This window comes from Parambassis ranga, chromosome 15 (assembly GCF_900634625.1).
Source record: "Parambassis ranga chromosome 15, fParRan2.1, whole genome shotgun sequence".
Classification (NCBI taxonomy): Eukaryota; Metazoa; Chordata; class Actinopteri; family Ambassidae; genus Parambassis; species Parambassis ranga.
This window is the reverse complement of record NC_041035.1, coordinates 14,305,405-14,332,789: the sequence shown is the minus strand read 5'-3', so window position 1 is coordinate 14,332,789 and position 27,385 is coordinate 14,305,405. Positions and strand designations below refer to the sequence as shown.

Here is a 27,385-nt window from a genome sequence, read left to right as displayed (position 1 = left end):
AGTGAAAATCATTTCAGAAATTGGCAGGTAGAAAGTTGATGTGAGTAAAACAAGGGAGAAACCTTAGATGTCACGTATCAAAGACAAAACAATGTTCTTCTCTCTAGGCACCTCCACAGTGATCTGCAAACCGCTGGTCATTGATAACCAGCTCTTCATCATTGTGGCTCAGCTGTTTGGTGGCTCACACATCTACAAGCGTGACACGTCTGCCAACAAATTCATCAAGCTGCAAGGCATCGACATCCTGCGAATCCGAAAACCAAATGACGTGGAGACGTTCCGCATCGACGGGGAGTCCTTCTTCGTCATAGCAGATAGCTCCAAAGCCGGGTCCACCACCATCTACAAGTGGAACGGTAACGGCTTCTACTCTCATCAGTCCCTCCACCAGTGGTACCGTGACACTGACGTGGAGTACATGGAGATCTCTTCCAAGCCACACTTGATCCTGTCCAGCAGCTCACAGAGGCCCGTCATCTACCAGTGGAACAAAAGCACCAAGCTGTTTGACAGGCGCACCGATATCCCAGAGATGGAGGACGTTTACGCTGTGAAGCACTTCCAGGTCAAATCCGACCTTTTCATCTGCCTCACACGCTTCATCGGTGACTCCAAAGTGATGCGCTGGGACGGCGCTCTCTTTAGAGAATTGCAGACCATGCCCTCCCGCGGCTCCATGGTGTTCCAGCCTTTCGCTGTGGGCAGCTGGCAGTATGCCATTCTGGGCAGCGATTACTCTTTCACCCAGGTGTACCGCTGGGATGCCAAGAAGGGCGAGTTTGTTCGTTTCCAGGAGCTGAACATCCAGGCTCCGAGGGCCTTCTCTCCTGTTTCCATAGACAACCGTCAGTTCCTGCTGGCCTCAAGCTTCAAAGGAAAAACTCAGATCTATGAGCACATGGTCATTGATCTGAGCAACTGAGTGACTGGTTATTTTAGTGTCTAAAAAAAAGGCTGTGGCAGCAGATTCTGTGAACTCTGACAGCGTCGATCCTAACTTGAGAAAGGCAGGCATTGCTGTTTTTATTAATTAAATCTTCCATTAACATGCACGGTAAATTTAAAGATTAATATCTCAACTTGTCAGAGATGCATGTTGAGTTCAATGCATGCTTCTCAAGTTAGGATTAGACTCAGTAATGTTGTCATTAAATGCATGACCAGGGCCTCACTCAGGCCGTCCCATTCTGATTAATGCAGCATCCATCTTCATTAAGCCATGAAATCTTAACACTGGACTTTTTTGTTTTGTTTTAAATGTGTTCATATGTCACTTGACACTGTTTATACATTTGTAATCTCATATATTTATCTACAGAAAGTGACACTAAAGTGGAACTTTTTAACCTGTTAACAAGTTTAACTGATCAAATCTGCCAAAATGAAATGTTTACACTTTTCTGTCTTTCCATTTGTACGGCAAGAGATTTGTACATGAAGCTTTTGTAAGTTCAAAGAGGGACCACGGCTGTCAGATACTACATTTGTTACAGAGAATAAATGAATTAAAAAGATAATTTTACTTTCAAAAATATCAGCAGAAATGTTGTGTAAGAGTCTACCTGTTTATCCCAATGACTTACATTTTTATTGTTACATGGTTTGTATAATGTTTATGAAAATACAGCTTTTCATAATGTTTGGGACTATTTTCAAATCTTAAGGATATTGTTCACAACGCTTTGCCTTTGGCTAACATGTATGCACATCTGTTGTATCATGATTAGGACTAATACAGAGTCAATAAAGGTTAACATTTCATCTCGAGTGGCATGACATGGCTTCTGTGTAACACGCTGACAACACACACACAAAAATCAAATAAAATAAATACAAACAAATAAAATCCTTTTTATTTTTCTCCAACAAAGTGCACGCCTCAAATCTACAAAGCAGCACATTACAATGTAATGGAATAAATACAATTAAATCCGCTGAATTAAAAAAAAAAAAAAAACACAAGCAGGGAGATACACAAGTCGCACAATCACACTGGTGGCAGGACTGAATCAGGCTCTTTAGAAAACTGCAGCTCTTTCCTCTTTTCATGCATCTTCTGACACGCCGTCCTGTTGTTTTCTAAAGTAAACCCGATGTAATCCGTGCCTTTATTTTTGCAAATTGGGGGACTACCAAACTAACATGAAAGAAATACAGGTGCATACTCTCATGTTCATACACATCACCCTGGAAAACTTGTGCAATTGCAGCAGGATCTCCGAAAAAAATCACCTACCTACTGCTGAGAGAAAATAAAGTGAACACATTTTCAGTTTTAACTGAAGTTACTACTCAAGTCTATGTGGTGCAACTTAGTGTTTTTTTCTTTTCCATAGGCAAAAAAATAGAACATAAAAAGGCAAGGGAACGCATCCCTTAATATTCCACAAAATAATTTAGTGCTCTTTAAATAAAATTAAAAACACTATTTTCATGTGGTGGCTCTTAAAAAAAGAAAAAAAAAGAAATAAAAAAAAAAATCAACCTCACAGACTGAAAGAATAATGCTCTAAGAGACATCAATTCTATTAGGAAAGAACTCAAGTCCCATGAAAAAGACAGTATTGACAGTAAAATTCTGTACAGAACGTAAAATCAATATACAATACAGTACCTGCAGATGTTATGCATACAGTACAATTCTCTTTTTACATAGTTTTAGTATGGGCTCCAGCCTGATCTATATACTGACTTAACACAGGTGGAAAAGCGGTTATTTTAGCTTACAGTAACTTTAATGGTTATTCAGCGAGGAGAGTAGATTAGGCGTTTAGAAAAAGAAAGAGAGAGAGACTGAAAACATTATTGCAGGATGGCCATCTTCAGTTGCATACTGCATGTGTTACATGAATGTGTCCTCTGACATGGAGTAGCGGATTGATGAGAGAGAGACAGGGGGCTGGACGGAAGAAAAAGAAAGAAGGGGGGGGGGGGGGTGTCAGCTGTTTTTGCTATCTCTCGGTCACAGAGGTTAAACCTCACAATATCTCTCTGATCCACTACCCTGTACAGTACATTCGTGGCCAGTATTGCACATTACCAGCCGAGTCCACCCTGATTCTGCACGGCGAGGACCTTCAGTGCTGAATATTGTCCTGTAAAGTCAACACTAATCCAGTGATGAGGTGAGACTGTAACTAGAGCTCACCCAAAAGACCGACAGTGACTCCATCTGCTGTCACAGTTTGAGCTCATTGGCAATTTTGCAGGCGATATTCTTAAAGGCGATGGACGTGCCTGATATCCTCTTGAAGCGCACACCGTTGAGCGAAAGGCGGGGCAGCTTGCACACCTCCATTTCCCATTGGACCAGATTGTCCTGGCGAGCGTCGCCGTGGACGCAGAAAAGCAGGAAACGCTCGCGCTGCTCGTAGTCGCAGCTGTTAGCATCCAGGACTTTTCTGATCTCCCTCATCATATCGGCAGGCTCCATGGAGGAGGTGGTCTTCATGCTCCAGGTGAAGCGCAGCGAGCGGGGTTTGGAGTCCCGGCCACCTTCCTCCTTGGTGTCACCAGATGTACTCCTAAAACAAAGAGAAAGAGAGAGGAGACAGGAAAAGGCAGAGAGAGATGCTGAAGGAGGCACAGCTCAGTTACAGACTCTCTGTTAAATCAACCCAATCATGCACTCACCTTGGTGTTTCTGTCCTGGCACTGGCCTCTCCCTCACTAGGCACCCTGAAATAAACCAGGAATAAACATGTTATTTTCCCTGAGCTGATGTCAACATGGGTCCCCCACCCACTTCCAACACAACCCCCATCATCCCTGGAAACAGAGGGGGGTGTCAGGCATCATGCCAGGAAAGAATCCACACTCCTGGGTATCAGGGTTCAGCACACAATGAGGTGACCTTTGGGAGCTTCATACTGTCATAGCTCACATTAACCAAATGCATCATCCCATCTACCATACGCTGCCTTTCCTTAATCCCCACTGGTCTGTAAAGAGTGATAAAGTGCTTCTAAATCTTTGATTTTGTCATTTTCTTGATCGTTTCTCTTAAGCTCAGCATGAGGAGGAAGGGGGGGGAGAGTAAGGAGAGGAAAGCACGCAACTTTAGAAGCACATATCCGGTGGCTTAGTACAGAAAAAGCCGTGAGGTTTGTTGAAGAGGCAGTGGACACAAGGGGAGGAAAGTATACGGCATAACAAGGGTGTCAGTGGGCAAGGATGTGGTGTAGTTGGCAAGTACATAAGGGGGTTAAGGAAACATGGGCCAAGGTTATAGTGGGCACAGAGAGGTTTTTTTGTTGTTGTTTAAAGGGTTGGGGACAGGTGCAGCAAGCGTCATGTTCTCCTACCTCCGGGTCGACCTGAAAGACAGAGCTCTAGGCGGGGAGAAAAGGAGAGAAAGCTGTGAGCCTCTACCAGATATGCCATTGTGAAGGTGGCACAAGGTGCTATAACTGCTGTGTGGAGGAGGAAGGCTCAGTCACACCGAGGGAAGCAGTGTGGTTTTACAATAAGCACAAAGGAGTAAAGCATGTGTGCTAAAAATGCAGACAGGGTGTGTGCGAGGCTACTACAAGGATTTAAACCTGTGTCAACTGTGGCATGATTTTTGCAAATCGTGATATTTCAGAAAGGTAGTGTCATGAACAACTTGAAGTGAATATATTAATAACTCTCTTTAATTTCCTCACTGACCTGCGGACAAACTTTGAAGTGATCTTGCTGATGATCCCTGTGGAGGTGCCCCTGCGTTGCTGTGCAAGAGCCCCCGTGTCATGGGACAGTGTAGGTGAGGCTGGGGGGCCGTTGTAGGTTGCGCTGCGGCGGTCTCTGAGCTGAGCTCCATGAAAGGTGCTGCGACTGGTGGTGCCGCGGGGGAAGCGGTTCTTCTCTGGGGTGCTAATACTGTGTGCAGATGGAGAGGTGGAGGGACCGCGGGGGGAGGAGCTGCAATGCAAGATGACCACATGTATGGAAAGATTCTGGATCTTCACACTGGAGAGGTTCGGGTTAGGTTGCTCACCTGGCTTTAAGCTCCGTATTGTCATCGATGGGGGGCAGTGTGCTCTTTGAAGGGTGCCCTGACGATGACATGGACTTAGTGTGGCGAGGTCGTGTGGAGCTCATTGCAGTCGATGGCGTGCTCCCTGACACCTCGGTTAGACTGAGGACCAAAGACAAAGGGTGTTACCACACACAGCCTGACACACAACATACTATAGGTAAATGTGAATGTGTGTATTGACCTGCTGTCCTTTCCATTAGGAATAGCTGAGTAGCGGTCAGTGGAGGATCGTTCACACACGTATGTGTTTCTGCGAGTCATAGAACCGTTGGTCTGTTTGTGGGGAGAAGCACCAGAACACATTGTTGAGTTTTTTTTTTTTTAATATGAATCAATTTATCTTTAAGTATGCATCCTCCTCCTCACCCCTACAGCACTTGTAGTCTTCTTCCTCTCCTGTACCCCTAGGGGTGAGGCAGGAACATCTCCTTTTGAGGTGTTGAGCTCTAGCCGGCGTGCTCCGTCCCACTCCTCCCTGTGGTCACTTTCCACACTCAGCGCCTGGCCGCGCTTCGTATACGACACCGCCGGAGGCACTGATGGACCCACTGAAGAAGACACACAAATGGTGAAAAGATTATATATACATAAATAATCATTATCTAAAAAGCACACACACAGACGGTGCCAAGCAAAGCCACCCAAAGCCAAGGTTTTACACAGCATCCAGTCTGTCAGATACACAACACTGTTTCAGAAGTTGTACAGCTACAGAAGCCAAGGTGAGCATGTACAAAGCAAAGCTGTTCCCTCCTCATGCTTTAAGGTGCTGGTTCTAAAGGAGCTGCAAGGAGAGTAGCAAGCCAGTAGATGGCGCCAGATACAATGGCTCCACATGACAGGAGGAAGCTGCTACACACAACCAGTGCAGTGTTTAGGTTGAGTCACTGATTTAAAAGATTTAAATAGACAATTTATGCAAATTAGGCCACATTAACTAAACTAACCAGTCAGCCTGGGATTCATGTCGCCAATCTAACAGTTATGTGAAGATTTTTGAGCTTTATCTGACTCTCTCAGAGGCATACCAGCAGGGTAGACATACTGGAATCAGATTGACCGCCCAATCATCAGTGACTGAGAGTAACTTCCCCCCACACAACACGCAGCTAGCAGCACGCTCAGAGCTGGGAAGGACGAGGTTACTTTACTTGGCTTCTCTACGACACCACCACCACCACCATCATCATCCCCACCATGATCACTGTAGCGACGCTGCTTCTGATTGGCCGAGATGCTGCGTGTGACCTTGGGATGGGCGGGAGAAATGCTGGAGCTGTTGTTGATGTCACTGGTCGGTCGCTGCCGCTGGCCCAGGATGCTGTTGGTCAGAGGCTCACTCCCCTCAAACTGCAACATAATGTAAGGGATGTGATGTCTTTATAACACTGATTGTCCCCCACAGATCAAGAGTTGCTGTACTGTGATGTTCTCTATGGGTCTGATGTTTTAGGTGGCTAAAATAAGGAAACAACACTATCCCTTTAAGTATGACAACATCAGGACGATATCAGTACAAAAAAAAAGAAAGAAGAATCACCTCTGGTGCTTTTCTGCCCAACAGCAGGTATGTGGCCATGACATCATCGTACTTCTGGCTATGTAGAGACTCTGTGATCTCATCTTTAGGGAAACCCATCGTCACCATGAGCTCTGACGGAGGACACAAAAAGTCAAATGTGAATTATCTCAGAGATTATATCCAACACATGATCAAGACTGACACGTGCACTCACCTATCCTGGACGAGTCACTGAAGTCTGGCTCAGGCTCGATGTAAGGTTTGAGCTCCTCCTCCTCGTGACCCACATTCATCCAGTGGTCTTTCATGATTTGCTAGGTGAGAAATGGACGACAACACTGTGATCAATTGTGGAGAAATCTTTACTATTGAACTGGATCTGAGCGCAGTGCATCTTTGTCCGGGGTGACAAAGAGTGAGAATCAAATTGACAACAAATTATTGGTTGCAAAACTAAAACAATCTTCAGCCCCAATAGAGGACACAAAACAGATAAATCACATGAGAACTGAATTAATTAAGTTTTATTTCTTTACAAGGCTGCATGAATCTCTGACTGCTTTCATCTAAGAATTATGCAAGACCACACTTTGATTTCAGATGAATAATGTTTCCCAAGCTCCATCTGACAGGCTATAAATTGGAGTGTTCTGTTGGTTCATAATTAACAACAGCAGCCGCAATTATGTGCTTTTGGATGACGCACAACAATCTTGCTCCAAAACCATTAGGGCACTCTAGGCAGCTGTGAGAAACATTGTCTGAATGGAGAGCAAACAGCTGTAAAGATACATGAATGCAAAGCAACACCATGGTAAATACCTCCAAACTGCCTCGTTTGACCGGGTTGAGCACAAGCAGTTTCTTCAGCAGGTTTTCACAGTCTGTTGACATGTAGAAAGGGATACGGTACTTTCCCCGCAGGACTCTCTCTCTCAGCTCCTGCACACCAAGACACCAAGAAGAAGAAGAAAACACCAAATTACAACACAGATTAGCAACAGATCCAGAGAAGAATTAGTTGTAGTTAATCATGTTCCTTGCCAACAAGTGGATTTAAGTCCAATTGTAATTCTCCTCCTGCACTGTTTGAACAACAACTTTACCATATGATTAAAAAAACAGTGTCTAAATAAAGCCACCATATAAAGCTGACCTGCTGCACTCACTAAATATTCTAAAACTGCTGTATAATTAAAGCAGGATGGATTCATCCCCTCAGTGTCAGCAGCAGACACAGGAAATTCCACTCTTAATTTGGTATTCAAGTAACCCAGTTCTGTTTTTGATGCATGTAAACATCCTAACTCAGTTAGACTGACCTGAGTTCACACCCAACAAACTTCAGTCTGCAAGCTGCAGCACTTTTAATCTGCTTTGCTGTCCACAGAAATGAGACCCAAACAGAATTATGCATTTAGTTCCATTAACGAAAGGTTTTCAGAGGAGAATTCCGCCTGTAGGCATTTGGACAGTAACAGAATGTCCGGGCTGTATTTTTAGTTCCACTTTCAGTGCTGTTCAATTGTTGTTCAACATGTTATGTCCTGCAGAGAAGGACTGTTCCTAAATATAAAGCACAGCGATCACAAGCATATGATACATATGAAAGCAGAGCAGTATGATCCACACTGAATAATATTTTTAAGATAGAAATAATATTTTTATTGCTTGTGTCTGATGCTAATCATTTGACTGATGGACTGATGACTCACCTTCAGGTTCTGTCCGTCAAAGGGCAATGATCCGCTAACCAGTGTGTAAAGAATAACCCCGAGACTCCAGACGTCTACCTCCGGGCCGTCATACTTCTTTCCTTGAAAGAGTTCAGGAGCTGCGTATGGCGGGGAGCCGCAGAACGTGTCCAGTTTGCTGCCCACAGTGAACTCATTGCTGAAGCCAAAGTCGGCTATCTTGATGTTCATATCTGCGTCTAACAACAGGTTCTCTGCCTGTGGTGGGGAGAGGGTGTGGGTGGGAACATTGATTGTTAACTTCACAACACAGCTGTTTAAACCAGAGAAATCATATCATGAAAGTGTGAAGAGTTTAGATGCTCACCTTTAGATCCCTGTGAACTATCCTCCTCTGGTGACAATACTGCACTGCAGACACAATCTGAAACACAAACAGACACAACTTAGGACACTATAAGCACATTAAATATTAAGAGAGGAAAGAACAGCAAGCTGCAGTGACATTAAAAAAATGTACGAGAGCAACATGGACACAAAGCACACACAGCTGCAGCAACACGTAGATAATATGTTTCATAAGTCTAAATAAAAGTAAAGGAAATATCTTTGATTTGCAGTTTACATTCTCAATCTGTTGTTGTATATGAAAGGCTTCACAATGGAGCTCTTGTGTCCAAACGACTGTAATACTGTGACACACATTATGCAGCGGCCATGGCAGCTGATAAAGAAATGTCACTAACATATGCCAGATGAGCAGCGACATCAATCAAACAGAAAACACTCTGTTCTCCTGACAGATGCCTCCCACCTGCATGCACTCAGACACGGACACGTTTACCTTCCTGGATTTAGAGCTGCACTGTGACACACAAACTGCCCACACGGTGTCACACACTGTTCCTCTGACTCATCTAACAGCTTCAGTGAGGGAACATGAAGTGGTTCAACAAAGAGATCTTATTCATGTTACACTGAATTAAAAGAAAATTACATGTCTGTTCATCTTCAGGGTCTAAGTGGGTATGAATGAATCTGCTCTTGTTGCACCACTAGGTGTCAGAGCAGCATCTGTGAGGAATTAGTTCCTAACTATGTGTACCGTGTCTTTCCTCTGCAGTCAGTGACGAGGCTTGATCTTGGTGCATGCAGTCTTCCTCCTGAAAACAGTAATGGAATGACGACAGAGGTGCGAGCAGAGATGACTCACCTGTCTGAACTTAGCTCTGGCTTCCTTCTCCTTCATTCTGCCGTGAGCCACTAGATAGTCAAACACCTCTCCTGTACAGGGAGCACATGCAGGAGACTCTCAGCAAGTCTTACTGTGATCATATATTCATGCTGACTGGGAGGAAATCACCAAATGTCTTGTTTTACATTAAAGGAGTTGAGAGGGGCTTTATAGATCTGTAACGAGCGGGAGCGATGAATATTTTATGTATTACCCATAATACATCTGCCCATACAGAATCAATTCTTATTCAATATACACCCTCATGCCAAAGCTACTCAAAAATGATCCATCAATATTTATAACCCTCAAAAAATTATTTGGAAACCAAAAGGGGAAAATGTTTTTATCACAGTTTTATCACAGTTATTCTTATATATTCTTTGAAAACATTTGCATACAGTCTTTTCTAAGGATTATTTTGTAACAAACTTAATACTGAAGGCCTTAGAAATTATTTGGTGTAACTTCTAAATATTCAAATGTTTTAAAGGTTGATCACGAAAACTGTGTGCATGAAGATACGTTGCTAGATTTATTGAGTGTTGCTGCATACAAACTGTCCTTTAATGTTAATATCAATATATTGTTTCCCCTGATCAATCACTGCCCTGAGGAAATTAGTTTCACTTACAGCATAAAAGATTTTTCTTTGTTTGTCAATTCCATTTAAAATACACAAGTTTTCCCAATATTGACAGTTGCTGTCATTTGATAATTAATATAATGACTTAAACTGTACAAATTAAATACAATTTGTGTCATCAGCAAAAAAAAACTTGGTGTTAATCTCATACTGTCTCATTTATGACAAAGTTTGGGTCTGATCACACACCCCTGGGCTTCTCCTCCAAATCCAACTGGGCTTCTCCAATCCAAATATTTAACTGTAGGTCAGTACCAACAGAACACTGGTTCCATTGCCTTACTTTGACAACAGAGATAGACTTTGATGTCCCATAGTCAGTATATCACATTTACTAATATAAAGATCCAGTTGTTTCACAAATACTTTCTGCAATGGTTCTGAACATGAGGACAAGCAGATTCTGACCTATAGTCGTTCATGTGACGTTTGTCTCCACTTACATATATTAGAATCTCTCATTTCTCATTTTCTGTTATTACATTACTTTTATTACATTAGTGGCGGCTTAAACTTGTAAAACTATAGGAGCGTATAAACTATGACACACACTTGTGACTGCTTCCCTTGTTTTAGATAAATTCACAAAATCAAACAACAGCTCACAAATTCAGAGGGTTACTCACCTCCGCTGGCATACTCCATCACCAAATAAAGTGTCTTCTCTGTTTCAATCACCTCAAACAGTTTCACTGCAGGACAAGATACAGGATCAAATACGGTAAATGAGATGAACAAACCACGACTCGCGGGCATTAGCTGAGTTTAAAACTCGTGTCAATGAACAATGAATCAGAAAATACTAACAAGAACTGAATAATCAAGTTGGAAAAGAATGCTGCATTAGCTTGTTGAACAGTGTTGGTTTAATAATACTAGCTGCTGTTTGAACTCACCTATATTTGGATGATTCAGTAACTTCATTATTCTGACTTCCCTGAAGAGCTGCAGAAACACAGAGCAACAATGAATGCATCCAGAAACAGGAGTAATTGTGTCACCTCTGTCTCCTGCTGTGAAAGCACTGTTGGAAACTGTTATTAAGCACTGATTAGGGAGTCAATTGATAGGGAAGTGAGCCATAACAAACTCCAAAGTGTGTATACACGTGAAACTGGATTACACCCAGCCGCAACATGAGAGGACCTGAGAATCATGGGACTACTGTACTGTGTAAAGCAATACAAGCGATGCAGTGACAACGCTGCACTAATGCCTGCCCTACACAGATAAGGAGCAGTATTACAACACCACGGTGACACGCTGCAGTCCAGCCAGCCGGCCGGTCGGGCCGTCCAATCAGCAGCATCACATACACAGAATCCACTGCAGAGCAGCAGCAGTACACACAGGCTTACAGCCAGTTAGACATCTGCTGCCTAATATAAGCATCTTATCATAGACATGCAAAACAAAAAAAAGAGCAGCAGTCTCATATTGATGGCTGAGTCCTGCAGGTCCAACTGCAGCAGAATGTGAGCTACTTCACTGCAGATGGGAAAAGTTCTGACGCAGGAGGAAACCTCTAAAAGGAAAATCCTGCAGTGTTTTTCCTCTGAGCAAATCATGCAACAGCAGAGTGAGATGTGAGAGCATTCAGCATTATAATCATTTAAAACCGCATCTCCTCTGTGTTGGCATGACTGTTGATGTCAGATGAGCTCCTGCAGCCACTTAGAGGTGCTGTTGAATCATTTACATTCATGCTCGGGCTGTGTTGGAGTGTTAAATTACAACACTGACTTGACAGAGATTTTACACCTTCAAAACACAGATTTTACCTTTTGCTGCCTTTGATTAGGTAGAATAGGTGATGCAGTTTTTTTATATATTATCAAATTAATAAAAAAAGCAGAATGACATCTCTATGGTGCGGGTGCATGTGTGTATACCAGTGTATCTGTGCAACTTTTCTAATGGCCTTTTATCTCTTACATAAGTGCTGGGATAGCCTGTGTTTCTAGGTCATCAAACACAGCCATTATACCAGTGTGAGCAGGCCTGACTCTGTGGCACCTCTCAGCTGCAGTCTGGTTCAACAACATGCAGGTACTCAGTCTAATTCTTTCTTCTTGTTCTCTGCCTCTACTTGTTCTCATCTCATTACACCCTTAACTCTCACACACAGTGTACAAGAAGCTGCTGCACAGTAAGATGTTCCTATTATGAGAAAATCCCATAAAAGCACAAGATTTTTTTTCCTTCTATTAACAAATACTGGCAGTGGGGCCAAAGCCAGGTGCCTCTGAGCTCCACTGTTGACCACAATCTATTAAAACCACACTGAACTGGCATTTCTCTTTGTTACAATGAGCATGGGCACTTCAGATTTATTCTGAATCAATCCCACCTACGCTGTTCCCACTGCTCACTACAGAATCAAATGTGTATCAATCCGCAGCTGAAAATAGTCCAAAACAAACAGTATGTACTCTGGTTTGAGCAACGTTTGCTTGAATCTACAGAGATTTGCCGTTTAGGTGTCACAATCAGGGGACATTGTGAGACAGTATTTTTAACTTTTTCAGGAGATTTTTTTGTTTATTTAAATTAGACTGTAGATAGTGTAGAGACATCCACAAACATGATGATAAGTGAGGTTGGTGGTTCACCATAGCTGAATCCTCTCAAGAAGCTTTTATATTTCAAAACAATATTCCAATATTTTTAAATCAATCTCACCTTCCTCAGGCATAAACCCCACTCTGACACACATCTATATACACAGTCTATGATCAGTCCACATAAAAGCACAATAGGATAACAGCCAAAAAAATCTTTAGTAGCGTTATTACTCTATTTTGCAGCACTGCAAACATTGTTAATCTGAAAACATGGTGAAAATCCCTGTCTTCAAATTTCAAATTTCTCTTTCAGAATAATAAACTGTGTATTTTAAATGTTATTATTAATAACTGTTAGAGAAAAGTGTGACTTTTTGCAGATTTTGGAGTGTGAAGTTGGCATGGTTTCTTTGTCCACAGAAGAGTGATTTACAATAGCAAGCTGTGTTGCAAACCCTGCTCTATATTCATCAGCTGCTACGTTGGCCAGAGAGCTTCCCCCCATGGTAACAAAGTCAATTAGGGTGGAAACACACTGACACAATAACCAGAAGACGACGTCTGGCAGTAAACAAGAATAAACACAAGCCTCAGATATGAATCCATTCATGCACGTGCTTCCACATGTGATGCATCGTCGGTCAAGACATAAATTTTGTATTATTCTGGATGAGTGATGGACTAAAGAGTCAGTCAGTGTTTTATCTCAATCTCTTATCTCTCCCTCTCTCTGCCTCTTTCTCTCTCTTTCCTTCTCTCCTCTGCGTCACTGCCCTAAAGCCCCTCACATGGGAAGCACGCGTGCAGCCACTTGGAAACAAAAATTAGAACAAATCTGAGGTGGGTGACGGAAAATGACAACAACAAACATGGTGCCTGTCAATACAGGCTCAATAGGATGTGGCCGGCACAGAGGCTGACGGGAGATAATGAGTGTGGGATCTTTGATCCGGCCTACTATTAATATCAATAATATCTACTGGCACAAAGGGGAGTCACAGCATGGGCACAAAGCTGTTCTAAAGCGATGTACAAGGTGAGTCAGTGAGGAATATTTGGTGCAAAGGTTTAGAGGTTCTTTCAAATTAAAATAAATAGAGCTGGTGATTTCTGCTGATGAAGTGAGACAGTGAGTGAAGAAAATAATTGCAGGAATAGCTGCAAAAACAAAATGCATCACACACATGAAAACACACACCGTTTCTGATGCCGCTGAATCTCAGTAGTCTGTGCCAGTGACCTACTTCCAGCCACCCAAGGGCACCCAGACTCCCAAACTAGCCTTAATTACAGCAGAGTCCTGGTAAAAAAAAAAAAAGGAAAAAAAAAGGAGCAGAACGGCAGATATCAGACTGGGAACACTTACGGGAACTGGCTGGACTATTTCAGTCACAGCAGCACAGCTGCTCATTCAACATGGAGATTATTATTGATAGGGTGAGTAGCCTGGAAGCCTGCAAGCCTTCATCCCTCTGTGCATGCCTGTTTTCATGTGCACAAATAGTACTTTAAAACCATATATCAGTAAATAACCACTGCTTGTAGTTTGTCAAAGACAGACTGAGAGACAAACACACAGGCAGACAGGGATCGCACAGTGTGACCGACTTTCAGACTCACTGTCCCGTCTTCGACTCCTGAGGTGCTGAAAATAACCTCAACGGGAAAAGACGTGACTCTGTTTGTGTGTCTCTGCTTCAGCAAAGAGGTGACACTTGTTATTATCCACAACACTAAAAGAAACTCATAATTAAGTCCTGGCAGCACAGAACGTTTCCATACTCCACACATATTGTAGCAGCCTCAACATTTGATTGCTTTGATGATTCACCTCGGACAACACAGCCGTCTGTCCAATCATATTCCAGTCATCCAGACGAGACCAAAGCTCCTCCGGCCCATAGGCTCAACAGCATCTCACTGGCTAATGTAGAGTGGCAGGCGTGAGAGAGAGGTAAACAACAGCCATTAAAAGAGCTTGACCCCTTGGTGGGCTTTTTGCAACTGGCAGAAAACGCAGTCACAGTATGTTGTTTTGAGCTCTCTCATACTGCACTGAAAACAAAACACAATCACACTCAGATACCACAGAGTAAGACTGAAGGTCCACTCTGTGGCTCTGAGCCATAAGAGAAAATTATTTTTTTGAAGAAGCAGCCGGAGTATCTGTCACTTCTTTTATTCCTCTGACTCTCTGCATCCTGTTTTTGCATCACAAACTAAAATGTGTTTTTTTTTTCCAAATGTGAATGTGTTCTGCATTTTAAGCAGCACAAAGTCTAGTTTGGTCCAAAACAGCTCAGCTAACATTGTCCATCACGTATTTCACTGGTGTTGTTGAAGCAATCAAAAGGAACGACTCTTATTTACAGATTAGAGGCTGACAGAGTGCAGTGGGATGGTGGGATGAGAGCAGTGTTTGCTCAGTGAGAGAGGGGATTAACAGAGAGGCCTATTTTAGGGCTAAAATGCCTAAAAACCATGACAACGTCAACATCCCTGACCACAGATGACATGTGATGCGTTTCCTGTGGTGGATCTGAGGAGATGCTTTAGAAGCTCAGCTGACCTCATTTCCTGTTAGACTGAAACCACCACAAAGTCACACCAGGACTAACAGGCCATAACGGAACAGAGCAGAGGTTCATTCTAACCTCGTGACTCATTCTGGCCTCCGCTATCCTCCTTTTAAATCAAAGAGTAGCATGAGACTGACAAAGAAAACATAGGGAGAGTGAGAATTAATGGCTGCATACAGGTACAGGAATGTTTGCATGTGTGTGAAATGTTGCCAAAACTCACGCAGCTTTAAGCCTTCTGCACAAACCAAAGGCTCTCCTGTCTATGTCTGTTGTGTGTCTTGCAGGTCTGTGTGTGTGTGGTTGTATAGGATCTGTCAGAGCGCTGGCTGTGCCTACAGTGCCAGATGGTGTGCCCACAGCCTGGCTCCTCTGAGACCACAAAAAGAGAGATCAGTGGCATTTTGACGGGCTGACATGAAAGAGTCACCATTAACAGTGAGTGGAGGAGGGATGCGGCCAAAATCAGACATTTCAAACCTCACTCACCCACACTGGCAAACAGAGCCATAAATAAAATAGAGTAACTTTATACAATACACTGCACGGACAGTACACAAACACCAGAGCAGAGCAACAGAAGGAGACGAAACTAACAACAATAAGAGAGCAGATATTTAGATCCACTCCACAGTCCATGTAAAACACCTGATCCCTTATTCAATAGTAATGCCCATAGTTTATAGCTTCCTTTAGAAATGGCTTGCTCAGCGATACCAGACCACGAAAATGTACACTGTGGTAGAATCAATTTATTGTCCAAGAATTACAACCAACACTATGTCGCTGTCAGCTAGCGGAGATGTGCGTATGTCTGCCATCCCCGGGGTAAGGGTCACAGTGAGAACAGAGCAAGCAGAGCAGCCCAAACCAGCCTGAGGGAACAGAGTGAAATTCAGTCTAGACGTCTAAATGTGAAGCATGCCTCCAACAAAATAACCAGCCAGAGTGAAAATACAGACATAAGTGATGCTAAAGACCAAATCTTTACACACTACCAAGCAGGATATTAATAAAAATATGCATTAGGTATGTTTATGCTTTAATTCTACACTCTATTTTAGACCTTAAAGAAAGTGTGTCTTCTTGATATGATTGTTGCTGTCAAAGTTAGCCTATAAACAACTGGCTCCTTAAGTGAATGGGAAGCAGTTTTAGCTACACAACAGCCACAGCATTAGCGGATGTCTCACCAGGTTTTGGTATTTTTTGGTGGGGTTACTTTTGTTTCCTGTGAGGATCAGTCAGAACAGTTCTTATCCATCTTTGCACAGAATGCCTCCTGTTTGTAAGAGTGCATGTCAGAGGTCAAATATCAGATGTCAAAGGAATTGAACGAAATGAATTTGCATTTACAATGCAGTATATTCCGTATATATTTTAACTAATTTTATATTTAGAAATGAAGATTTCTTAAAAATGATCCACCAGACGTTTGTAGATCCCTCAAACTATAAACATAAGAATTACTGTCCAGCCAGTCCATGTGAAAATCCATTATTTGCAATTACCTGTATAACCACTTGCACTATGACTCACGAAAAGTACTTTGTTGTTCTAGATATTATTTATTCAATACAAGATCATTCAATCAACCCAACAAAAATTGTATTATGGTGGATGTTTTCTTTTTAATGTATCCATAGCAGAGCTTTCACAAGGATAGCATTGGACACTCTAAGTCAATGATACAATCGATTCAAACCAGGAGACGACTGCTGCATTATAAGACAAGCTTCTGCATTGCAGATGGCACATCTGTATACCATTACAGGAATCCATACCACGGAGAAGAGGACATTAAAATACATAACATACACGCCTCCATAGAGACATAAAAAACCAGTTTCTACACTTGATACAAATACACAAACACAATTTAACATATTTGCACATGCATATACACTATTGTACCAATAACAGCTCATCCCCCCATGAACCTCTTCATATTGCTCTACTGCAGCTGACATCTGAAAGGCCCACTGAATTATTGATCACAGAGCTCCTGATTGGTCTGTGGGTTCACATGATACATCTGCCCTACTACGTTCATCACCAGGCAGCGGACAATCCAACCCACCGCCTACGAAACCACTCCTGACCTAGACAAGACCTGAGCTGGTGAAGCCACAGTTAGTTTATATGCAGAATGCTACACACACACACACTTCTAAATGTCCATTACCCCACTTTGTGTGCAGATTAGAAAACCGCACAATAGGCTGTTAAACAAAAGAGCTCACACAATGAAATGTTTCTCAGTGCGATTAGTGAGGAGCTGAGGGAAATTCTCACAGCATCTTCACACTGATTGGCTGAAGACCTGCAGTCGAATCCCATTAAGATCTCAGACACTTACAGATGTGTTTTGTACAATGCAATTAACACAATCATGCAAGAAATGTCCCAACAGACTAAAAACTGTTTAACAGATCTATAGGGAGAGCGATTTATAATTATACTCCATGCTTTATTTACTCATCCTCATTCAGACCAATGCTGGGTGGGAATTATTATATTGCCATTTAAACAGTCACTCTGGTGGCACAGACAGAGAGAGATAGACAGACACCATCAAGACATCATCTTCTGACTTTTACGTAGGTGTAGTGCTTCAAATTGTCCGTTATTATAATGAGTCAGCAGTTGCTTAGCAATGTGTTCATCTTTTACAGAACACAAAGAGAGCAGCAGTTGTGAGCCACGCTATGATAATGTCATGACCACGAAAAGAACTCCTGCCAGTCAGCTGCTCACCTGATTTATTTTTAGACTCACGGTAGGTGATGCTGGCTCATGCAGTTCTGTAGCTGCGACTGCTTTTTCCGTCTGCCACAAGGATTTTATGCATACGGATATGTCAGTGTAGTTAATAAGCAGAAAGAGCCAGATTGGGATTAATCTAAGAGTCATCCCAAACTCTTTGTTCTAATTGGTTATGACTGCTCGACAAGGGTAAGTGACAAACAGGAAGAGACGGGTATTTTTAGCTGCTGATAGCCACAAACCAACAGAGTCAGGAAAGGCTGGAGATTAAACACAATTGTGGTCTCTTCTGAATACATCTGATTATATAATGTAAAACAGCACATCCTGAGTTCAAAGAGTAAAGAAACAGAACTCAGGGATGACTAATGGACCCACTGTCACCATGTGGCTGTAAAAACACCAACTCACCTTCTGTAGACTGGTTGGATTCAGCTGGGTTTTGTCTATAATTTTCACCGCCACCTAGAGAGACAAAAAGACAGGAAGTCAATATGAGAAAGGTGGGGTGTAGACAAGAGGAAGATAAAAGATAAGCAAGATGTCAAAACTAATTCTTGTTTTTTTGTATTTGTCTTTCAGCTGCACAATGAAGACGCGTGTGGAGGTGAACCGGGCTCATTATTTTACTGTTCTGTTGTGAGGTGGATTTGTCAAAACATGTCAGAGCTGAATCAGCCTGAACACACCTTAAAGCTCCAATATTCAGTGAAATGAAAAGAGATTAAGCTTTGATTGGCAGAGACAAAAAAAGCAGAAATATTTACTTCTTCTTCATGATGAATAATTCTGGTTCTTTACAGAGTGAAAGAATTTTTGTAAACTTCCACTTTTCCAGACTCTTGTGCCTTAGGACAATACATCTAGTCTGTTGTCGGTAAACTGTCCCGGTGTAGCAGCCATGTCAGTGTCGGTGTGTATGTGAGACACTGCAGCTCGGTGATCGGCTTTTGGCCGATCAGCACTCTGATCCATCCATCGCAATAAACACCCCAAAGTGCACACCGACAGAGACTCTGCTCTCCTCACTTTCTGAGCGCTCAGCAGCTTTTACAAAACCTCGAGCTGATCCATACTGCAGACTCACCAGTGCGCCGGTGCATTATGCTGACAAGTGATTGACCAGGCAGTTTTACAGCATGTACATAAAGTTTATGAAGACTTTTGTAATTGCATAATATTTGTTTTTGCACAGATTTAAACATGAACATCAGTCTTTTCTCCACAACTAAGTGACAGTATTCAACATATGACTTGGAGGTTTTATAGTATTCTGTATTATATTTATTCAATATTTTTGTGTAGATTTCATATCTTGATTTCTTTGGGAAGGTACATGTACAGTGAATGTTCTATTTCTTTACAGCAGCTGCAGGCAAAGAGAGTCTTTACACAGGAGAGGAGGCACCATTCTTACACAAGTGGTGCTGCTGCACCACTGTATTTGTGGGTTGGCAAATACAGTGCATCCTTCTGTGTACACAATGCAGACTAGACTCACTGTAAGTGCATGACTTTGATTTTTTTTTTCCTATTTGCACTAACCGGAATAGCTTGTTAAATTTCTTGTAAAGTCACTGAACAAATACTGCACCATGAACTAGAACTGTATATGTGTTTGCACTTAAGAACCAGGGTTCAAAAAACACGCACAAGACAGTTGAAATCCTGTCAACGTCCTCACATCTCATTACATATCTCTAAAATTTTCCATCAGCCTCTGGACTAAATGCTAAAGAGATTTGCTTCCATATAACAGAAAAACAATTTTGGCACAGTTTTTTTAGACATCGTGTTCTGACAAGTGCATGTGTCTGAGCTGTTATAGGACACATTGTCCTGCTGATTGTTCTCTTACTCAGTCATAAGAACTTCCTCCATCTCCAAAAAAGTGCTCTTTTGCTTTGTTAAATAAGATCCTGATACAGAAAATCAATCCTGACCTCTGACCTCTCTGCCGAAAAAACAGGAAGGCAAAAAGCTGCCTTTGAAGTTTAAAGATAGCATAACTGAATTAGGAGTGTTGCTGTGACTCTGGCCTTTATGAGAGCTTAATAAGCATGCTTCACTGGATGCAGACTCTGGCTGTAATCCCAAGCAGCCTGTAAAGGGGAAAACCGGAAAGCAGAAATGCTGAGTCATGATTGAGAGAATGCAGGTTATTCATCCTAAACGGGGTTTCCCCAAGACTATCAGTGCAACGTTTAATTTCATCCAAACCAAGACGCTAAGCTCCATAATGAGCTCTGAAAAAGGGATCGTCGTGAGGAAGGGAGAAGTACAGTGAGAAAGGCTCGCTGTGAGTAGAAACACGCAGTACGCAGGTGGTGTCTATTTGCAGCCTGACTTAGGTGGGCAGGTGCACAGACTCCCTTTCCTCGCTGCTTCCGCCCATCACAGACAAAACTCAGGTGGAGTGGATGTGTGCGTCTGTCCATGTTGTGCCTGCAGGTGCTGGGAGCTGTCCTCATGTCTCACTCTGCTGCTACAACTTCCACTGTTCCCCTTTCATGATACTTCCTCTACCATTTGCCTTTTTGTTCTGAGATTTAATGAACAGCACCACATCACAACACAGGAGTTTATGTGTGTGTGCATGCAGGCAAGTGTTCTCTCTAATGGATTTTGAGGGTGAATAATTCAGTTGCACAGTGACAGAAGGGCAATGTGCATCACTGTTAATTATTCAGCTCGTTCGTAACACAGGGGCCATATTCTCCTCGCCGTATGCAAGTCTTGTGATCGTATATTAAACCTGTGAATATTCAGAGGACACGAAGAGCCACCTCAGTCATAACATCACTTGTGTGCTGAAGTGCGTTACATGTTCCTCTGCTCTCCTCAAGTGATTTGCGTCTAAGCTCCTTTTTTCCACATCCACGCACTCATGATCTCTTAAGGTGTAAAAAAAAGCAGCACTGTTGTTAAACAGGGAAATGTACATAATATCCATCTGTTGTCACATGCGTGTGACAGCAGACTCCTAACAGTGCCAGAGCAATATTTATTTCAGCTTCTGTAAATTCACCTGCAATTACTGAGTATTAGAGTCTGCAGTGTACCTGACACATAAAAGCTGTATGTTCATGCTTGCATAGCTTTGATATGCTTGTCTTTGTATCTATATTTGGCGATCTCAGTAAATCTGTAATCTGTGTGTGTTCTGTGTAACCCTGAGAATTAAGACAGGTCCGTTTTAAGATAAACAGATTGACAGTAAACCTAGTTTGTGGCTTTTGTGTGTTGTTTGTGCAAACTATAAACATTTTATTAGACACGGCAGACAAAACAGCTGTAGCTCAAGCTACACACACTCAGCATGCAGCTTTAAGGCTCCGTGCGCGCTCACGCGAAATCACTTTTTGATACAGCACCGGTTCACTGTTAGCGTCACTTGAATTAGCGAACTAGTTAGCTATTAGCTGCTAGCTAAAGCTGTCCAAAACTAAGGCTGATCAACATTAAAGCAGTGACGGCTGCTATAACAAGGGCTAGTAGTAGTTGAAACAATAACACAGCATATCTCTAAATAGGCTAATTTTATGCAGCTATTGCTGACCATTTGGGCTAACTGCACTTAGCCCGCAGGCCGATCGGTTCTGACCAATCAGCAGCCGGCTAGCGCCGGGTAATTGATTGACAGGTGTCGTGCCACGCCCCCATGATTTACTTGTGGGATGATTTCATTCATCACAGAAGAAGAAGAAGAACGGACGGACGGACATTAGGTGGGTTATTTTAATTTTAATAATCACTTTTCTTCAGTGCCCTGTGAGGAAAGTTTTCTACGAAGTACAAAGGGACAGGACAGACTGAACGCTCTGGCTTTGCTCTCTGTCGAGCGGGACTTCATCAGAACACCGGACTTTCTTGACATGGACGTTGACATCTTTGCCTCCCAGAAAGGCCGCCGGAGTGGGCTTCTTTTGGAATAAGGTAGGCCTCAACCAGTTTATAAACCGTTTAAATGACAGAAGACCATCCTGTCCGGCCTCTGCAATGCCAGTTGTGCTGTTGTTCTACTTTACTGCACTATGTATTTTTTTTGCCTATTCAGTTACATTTTCACGCCAATATCAGTACCTTTTACTAATTACGTTTTGAAAACAGTCTCGTTACCCGGATGCAGGTCTACCGCGTGCCATTCAGAAAATGTTTGTCCGTCATATCCTCATGCTCCAAAGATCTTTTATAAGACAGGTGTACCACTCTCCTGGTCGCCTGCGTCATTGCGTGTCTGTGTATGCATGTATGTATGTAGAAACGTGAACGATCGAAGGAGTGAGAGCTCTAGCTTTTACATTCAAAGAAAGTGTATTTAAAATACCTACAATATTTACGCGTACAGCTGGTCATCATATTTTCCACTGTAACATTTGTTGATGCAGTCGCTATAGTCATGTGACTTTCACCTAGTTTTGCCCTTAAATGTTTTTTAGAGTAGTTACTTTGTACTTTTAAAGATTTTTTCAAACCTCATACTTCTGTACTTTAACTTTTACTAAAGTATTTTTAAACCCCTGTATCTATACTTCCACTTGAGTAATACATGTGTGTACCTTTGACACCACTGATCATCATGTGTGTCATCCAGTCATTCTACCAGTGAAACTTTGTCAAATGATGTGTGTGGCTGTATGCTCATGTGTGCATGCGAGATATGTATGTAGTTTTTTTTAAGAACCTCTGTTTTATGTATGTATTCATCAATCATACGGGCAAAATAGGCATTGCAGATTTCACAATGGCAAACTGAGATTTGTAATTAAAGAAAACTTAATCAGCATCTTCTCCCTCCTGGTTTCTTGTCAAAGACGAGACAGAGAGCATTTAGTATTGATTAAACTGACTGATAGGATTATTTTTTCCCTGTATTTTTCTACATAAATCATGATAATATTTTGACTGTAAACTCATGAAAATCTAATATCCTTTCAGTACCCCTTCCTGTTGATAAGAGCACATGGTAGAATGTCTCCATCAGTGCAACTGAGCTTGTATGCGCACATCCTCTGCAATAATAGAGGACACTTACAAGTGTTCTGCTCTTTTTGATGTTGTTAAGTGCTTTATTTTTTATAGCTAAGGGTCAAATCTTTGCTGTTGTGACACTCGCGAGGGCTCTAGTTGGGTTAGCATCACTTGTGGGTTCTGCCCTTTCTACCGGTTTTCTGTCTCACTCTGATCCATGTCTTAGCATTCTGATGAGCCAGCAAAAGCTCTCAGGAACGCAAAGTAGTGCCTGACCTTCTCAGCTAATAGTGGAAAGCATACTCAATCTGGCTGTTTAACATTAGCCTTAAAGGACGTAGAATGGATCGCACTGTTACCGGTTAGACCTAAACAACATTACTCTGACTTGACCTGGGATTTATTTATGAAACTCGGAGGATTAAAGGATGCAGACATGAGAGGACCTCTGAGGTGTGATCAGTTAGTGCTGCAGGTCCTGTTGAGTGAAAGACAGTGAACAGATTGCAGGTCAATGTTTTCTCCTTAGGGAAACAGGAGCTTTAATTACCAACACACACCAAAGCAGGGCGTCTATCACTGTGACAGGTCAGCAGTGTATGACTGTGTATGTGTGAGAAAGCAATCGTGACCTGACCTAACCGAGTAAAGAAACATGGCCAACTACAACACAGTCATGACAGGAGATCATTTATTCTCCTGGAAGTCAGGACTGGCCCAAAAAACTCAATTACTTAAAATACCTGCTTATAAAAGTAGCAGATAAAGACACATGCCTCCGATTTCTCTGGTAAATGCATAAAATTGGAACCTGAATGAAATGTATGCAGATTGTTTCTTCTTTGAAGAAATATTCAATTGACAATTTGAGTCAAAATTGCCAATAGAACATGTTTGTACAGACTTGTCCCCAAGGCCACACACTGCAAACACACCAACTGTGCATGCAGTAGAAAACCAACACAACAACTAAGCTGTGAGAAAAGGTCAAAAGCTACCTGCATCTCTGTAATATCCCTTTGAAAGAATAAAACGACAAGCTAATGCAAACTGTCAGTCCACTGTGCTGGTTTGTAGTGCGGACTTAAAAGAAATGAATACAGCTACAGAATGGTAAAAGTACCAGGATGCTTGGGTTCATCTGGTGCTATTTTGCTCTGTGCAAACATGCAGGCATTCCTTGTCATTTTGACCAACAATCCTCTGTGCAGTGGAAGGTAAGCGACTGAACCACCAAATGACTGAACCAACAAATCAAAGATGAGACGACATGACAATAATAACAGAGCTTTGATTTGGAACACAGGGTTAGTTTTCAATGATATATGGGCAGCAGTGGCTGCAGTGTTGTGTGTCCTTGGGCAAGGCTCTTTACCTGCATAGCCTCCAGTGTAATCACTGGTGTATGGCGCTCTTTGCTGGGCTGCCTTAAGCAATTTCCCCATGGTGGGACTAATAAAGGTTTCTTAATTTTTTAACTTTTAATATAACAACCAGATAAATCTAACCCAAATGTCAGTTTGTGCTCAGGGAGGATCCAACAATGCATTGATTACTAGAGGAAATATTGCAGCATTAAAATGTGTGCAAACAAAACAGATAAATAGATGAAAACTTGTCTCACCTCCCGCCCAGTGAGGACGTGTCGTGCCAGCTTCACTTTGGCAAAGTTTCCCTTCCCAATGGTCTTGAGGAGGCGGTAATTGCCAATATGAGGGTGCTCCTCTGTGGAGGTGAATGAGTTGCGACATCGCGGCAGGCTGTGACGACTTGCAGACTTTGTCGGGGGCGCTGGAGGTTCGACAAAGCCATCCACCGACGAGTGCTGCAAGAAAGTCAAAGGTGTGGAGATCAGCAACATCCTCACTCTGCGTCTGCTAAATCACAAAGATGCCAAAGCTACAAGTCCCGGACCTCCTGGCTGCTTGGCACAGTTAAATATTCCAAACAGATCCTTCCTCGTGCCGCACAGAGAAACAACAAGACTGCAGAGCGTTGCAGTGGAGGTTTATGAGTGCCAAAACAATGGGATGTGTGTCTGAGCATAATTATATAATTACATTTACAGAGACGAAATGCTCTGCCCACTCTGTGGGAGAAAATCAGGTTCCCTCCTGCCCCTCTGGGACACTTTAACCTCCTAACCTAAAGACCTTATCATCCACAAAACAATATTCACAAGCAGAAGACAATGAGCGTCTTTGACTGCAGGCCTTTTGGGAAAACACTTTCTTATAACATTACTTGTTTCAAAGCCAAACGAACAATAAGCGTCTCAGTAATTCTGCATGTGAAGGTGAATTAGAAGCAGCTTGCTTTAAGTACAACACTGGCACAGGCTGAGCATGGTCTCCTCGGGTATATAGCTTCCTCTTCTCTACAACAGCTGCTGATGTCAGTCCAGGTCAGAGATCCCATGATCCTCTGCTCCTGAGCAGCACCACGCCCAGCCAGAGAATAAAGCCTCGGTCTGGTTACCCAGGCTCCCCTGCTCCCATTTCACCAGGGAAACGCTACACCCTGCAGGGTGCGCATCACATCAGCTAGCCTACATCTTGACAGTAGCAGAGCTATGCTGCAAGCACACATTCCCCAGTATCACAGCATGTGCATGGTGGGACATTAACATTAGATTCTAACGCACCAACTTGCACTAAGCTGAAGTCTTTGGCCACATACAAACACAGACACGCATAGTTTGAAGCTCTGGTTCCCCTATTAATGCACAAAGTTTGCCATAATGTCTTCAGGAAGACTAGACACATACATAAAAATATGAACGCCATCAGTGTTCTGCTTTTATTTTGCTGCACTAAAAGCCACTCATGTCTCTGAGTAATAAGTTGTTATGCAATGCAGTTCAGCTGCTAGTGGGCCCTAGGGCTGCATGCTAGACTCCAACTGAGGCCGGCACGGCTGGCTGGATACTGCTAGTGATGCTGAGGCAGTGCTTTAACAGCCACATAGCAGTCTATGTCTGTAAGAGCAGCATTAGACGGAGAGTTACATTAGCACTCCTCTAAGCTGATGCATTTAAGGAGCACTGCCAGATCAGTGTTCTGTAATGCATCTGAGAATCCGATACCATGTAAAGTTAAGGTTTGTTAAGTTACATAACCTCACTAGAACGGAAGTGCATTTGTATTTTATCACCTACAGATGAGAATATCTTTCAGACAGAAGGCCTATTTTTAAATGTAACCTTTAAAACGCGCCTCCAGCCATCCCCTCTGCTTGTAACACAGTTTCATATGAGGATGCCTCTGCTTCCAGGAAAAAAAAAATCAGAGGGACCCAGATATGTCAGAGCCTGTCAGCATACTCACAAAAGTCCTCATCTGAACTGACGAGGTATCGTATTGATGCTGTGCGTGACTATGCACGCCACGAGCAGGAGTGGGTGGTCATTCCTTCACACTGTGCGAGTGAGAAAGCTCTTTAGGTCATTTCTTAAAAATAAAGCACGTGTGTGTGTGTGTGTGTGTGTGTGTGTGTGTGTGTGTGTGTGTGTGCTTCTTCAGCTCATCATGTCGTGGCAGCAGAACGGAGAATAATAACACGCTCCCTCCTCCTCGGCCCTGAGCGTGCAGTTACACCAGGGCCCAATAGGTGATGGATGTCACATTGCGATGCTACCAAGCGTTGCAATTGAAAAGTAGGGCAACATCCTCCCCCACCCTCCCTAAATATTGACGTTGTGAACTAGAAAATACCCCCACTTGCACGAGTGGAGCATCACCATGTTCTCACAGGCCACAGACACGGCGTTTTGATTCTCAATGTTAACGTTAGAGCTTGTACCATTAAAGCCAGCGTGCTGCTGACGCAGTGCGTTGTTGAGTCTAACCTCATTGTGTACAGAAACTGGGACAGACACAAGCAAACTGCACCTTTATCCCCGTGTTGCTCCCCGGCCTTTTATTCCCGTTAAAGGGGAAGAAAAAGAAGCAGAAGAAGAAAGCCGGACTGTTCATTGGTCGAGTCTCTCTGCAACACTGTAGCCCGAAGAAGCGCTACTGCCATTAACCTGCACCGACCAGTGCGCAAAACCACCACATCCTCATATTATTATTCCGTCCCCACGTCCCGGTATCATACCGGCGTCTCTGACATAACAACACTTACATTCTCGGTGTCACGCTCGTTGACTGTGGGCAATGGCGTTCTGGTCGACATCTTGTGTGCTTCGCAGGCCGCTCAGCGATGAAGCGGGCTGGGCAGAGCAGAGCAGACACGGCGCGGTCCGTCGGTGCCTCCGTTCCTCTCTACATCCCCTGTAAACACCGCAGATAGCGGCCTTTTACCGCAGCATAGCGCGCAAAAGGCCCCGCCGACACGCCAGGATCTCTTATTGGCTTTGTGTACTTCCCTTCAGGTAAGCTAGTG

General features: G+C 42.9%; 2 protein-coding genes across 3 annotated transcripts in view; one reads left to right on the top strand and one right to left on the bottom strand.

Annotated features, from left to right (window-relative positions):
- The window catches only part of LOC114447028 (leucine-rich glioma-inactivated protein 1-like), a 4,967-nt gene extending 3,124 nt beyond the window's left edge, over positions 1-1,843 (top strand). The window contains exon 9 of the mRNA XM_028422994.1: positions 108-1,843. Within this exon, the coding sequence (XP_028278795.1) occupies positions 108-925 (818 nt within the window). The 3' untranslated portion in view covers positions 926-1,843. The remainder of the gene's footprint in view (positions 1-107) is intronic.
- On the bottom strand, positions 1,835-27,385 carry LOC114447027 (serine/threonine-protein kinase MARK1-like). 2 transcript variants are annotated; one of them, XM_028422992.1, is made up of 18 exons: positions 27,125-27,385; positions 24,624-24,824; positions 18,440-18,493; positions 11,016-11,064; positions 10,746-10,811; positions 9,453-9,523; positions 8,607-8,663; positions 8,261-8,497; positions 7,368-7,487; positions 6,760-6,859; positions 6,564-6,676; positions 6,175-6,373; positions 5,390-5,571; positions 5,205-5,296; positions 4,982-5,122; positions 4,654-4,905; positions 3,637-3,681; positions 1,835-3,527 (listed from the first exon to the last, which is right to left on the bottom strand). In XM_028422992.1, exons 1-18 carry the CDS (start codon positions 27,173-27,175, stop codon positions 3,182-3,184), a joined length of 2,376 nt encoding a protein of 791 aa, XP_028278793.1. In that variant the 5' UTR covers positions 27,176-27,385; the 3' UTR covers positions 1,835-3,181. The 2 variants fall into 2 exon arrangements, with proteins under 2 accessions (XP_028278793.1, XP_028278794.1); XM_028422993.1 differs by having other exon boundaries at positions 6,220-6,373.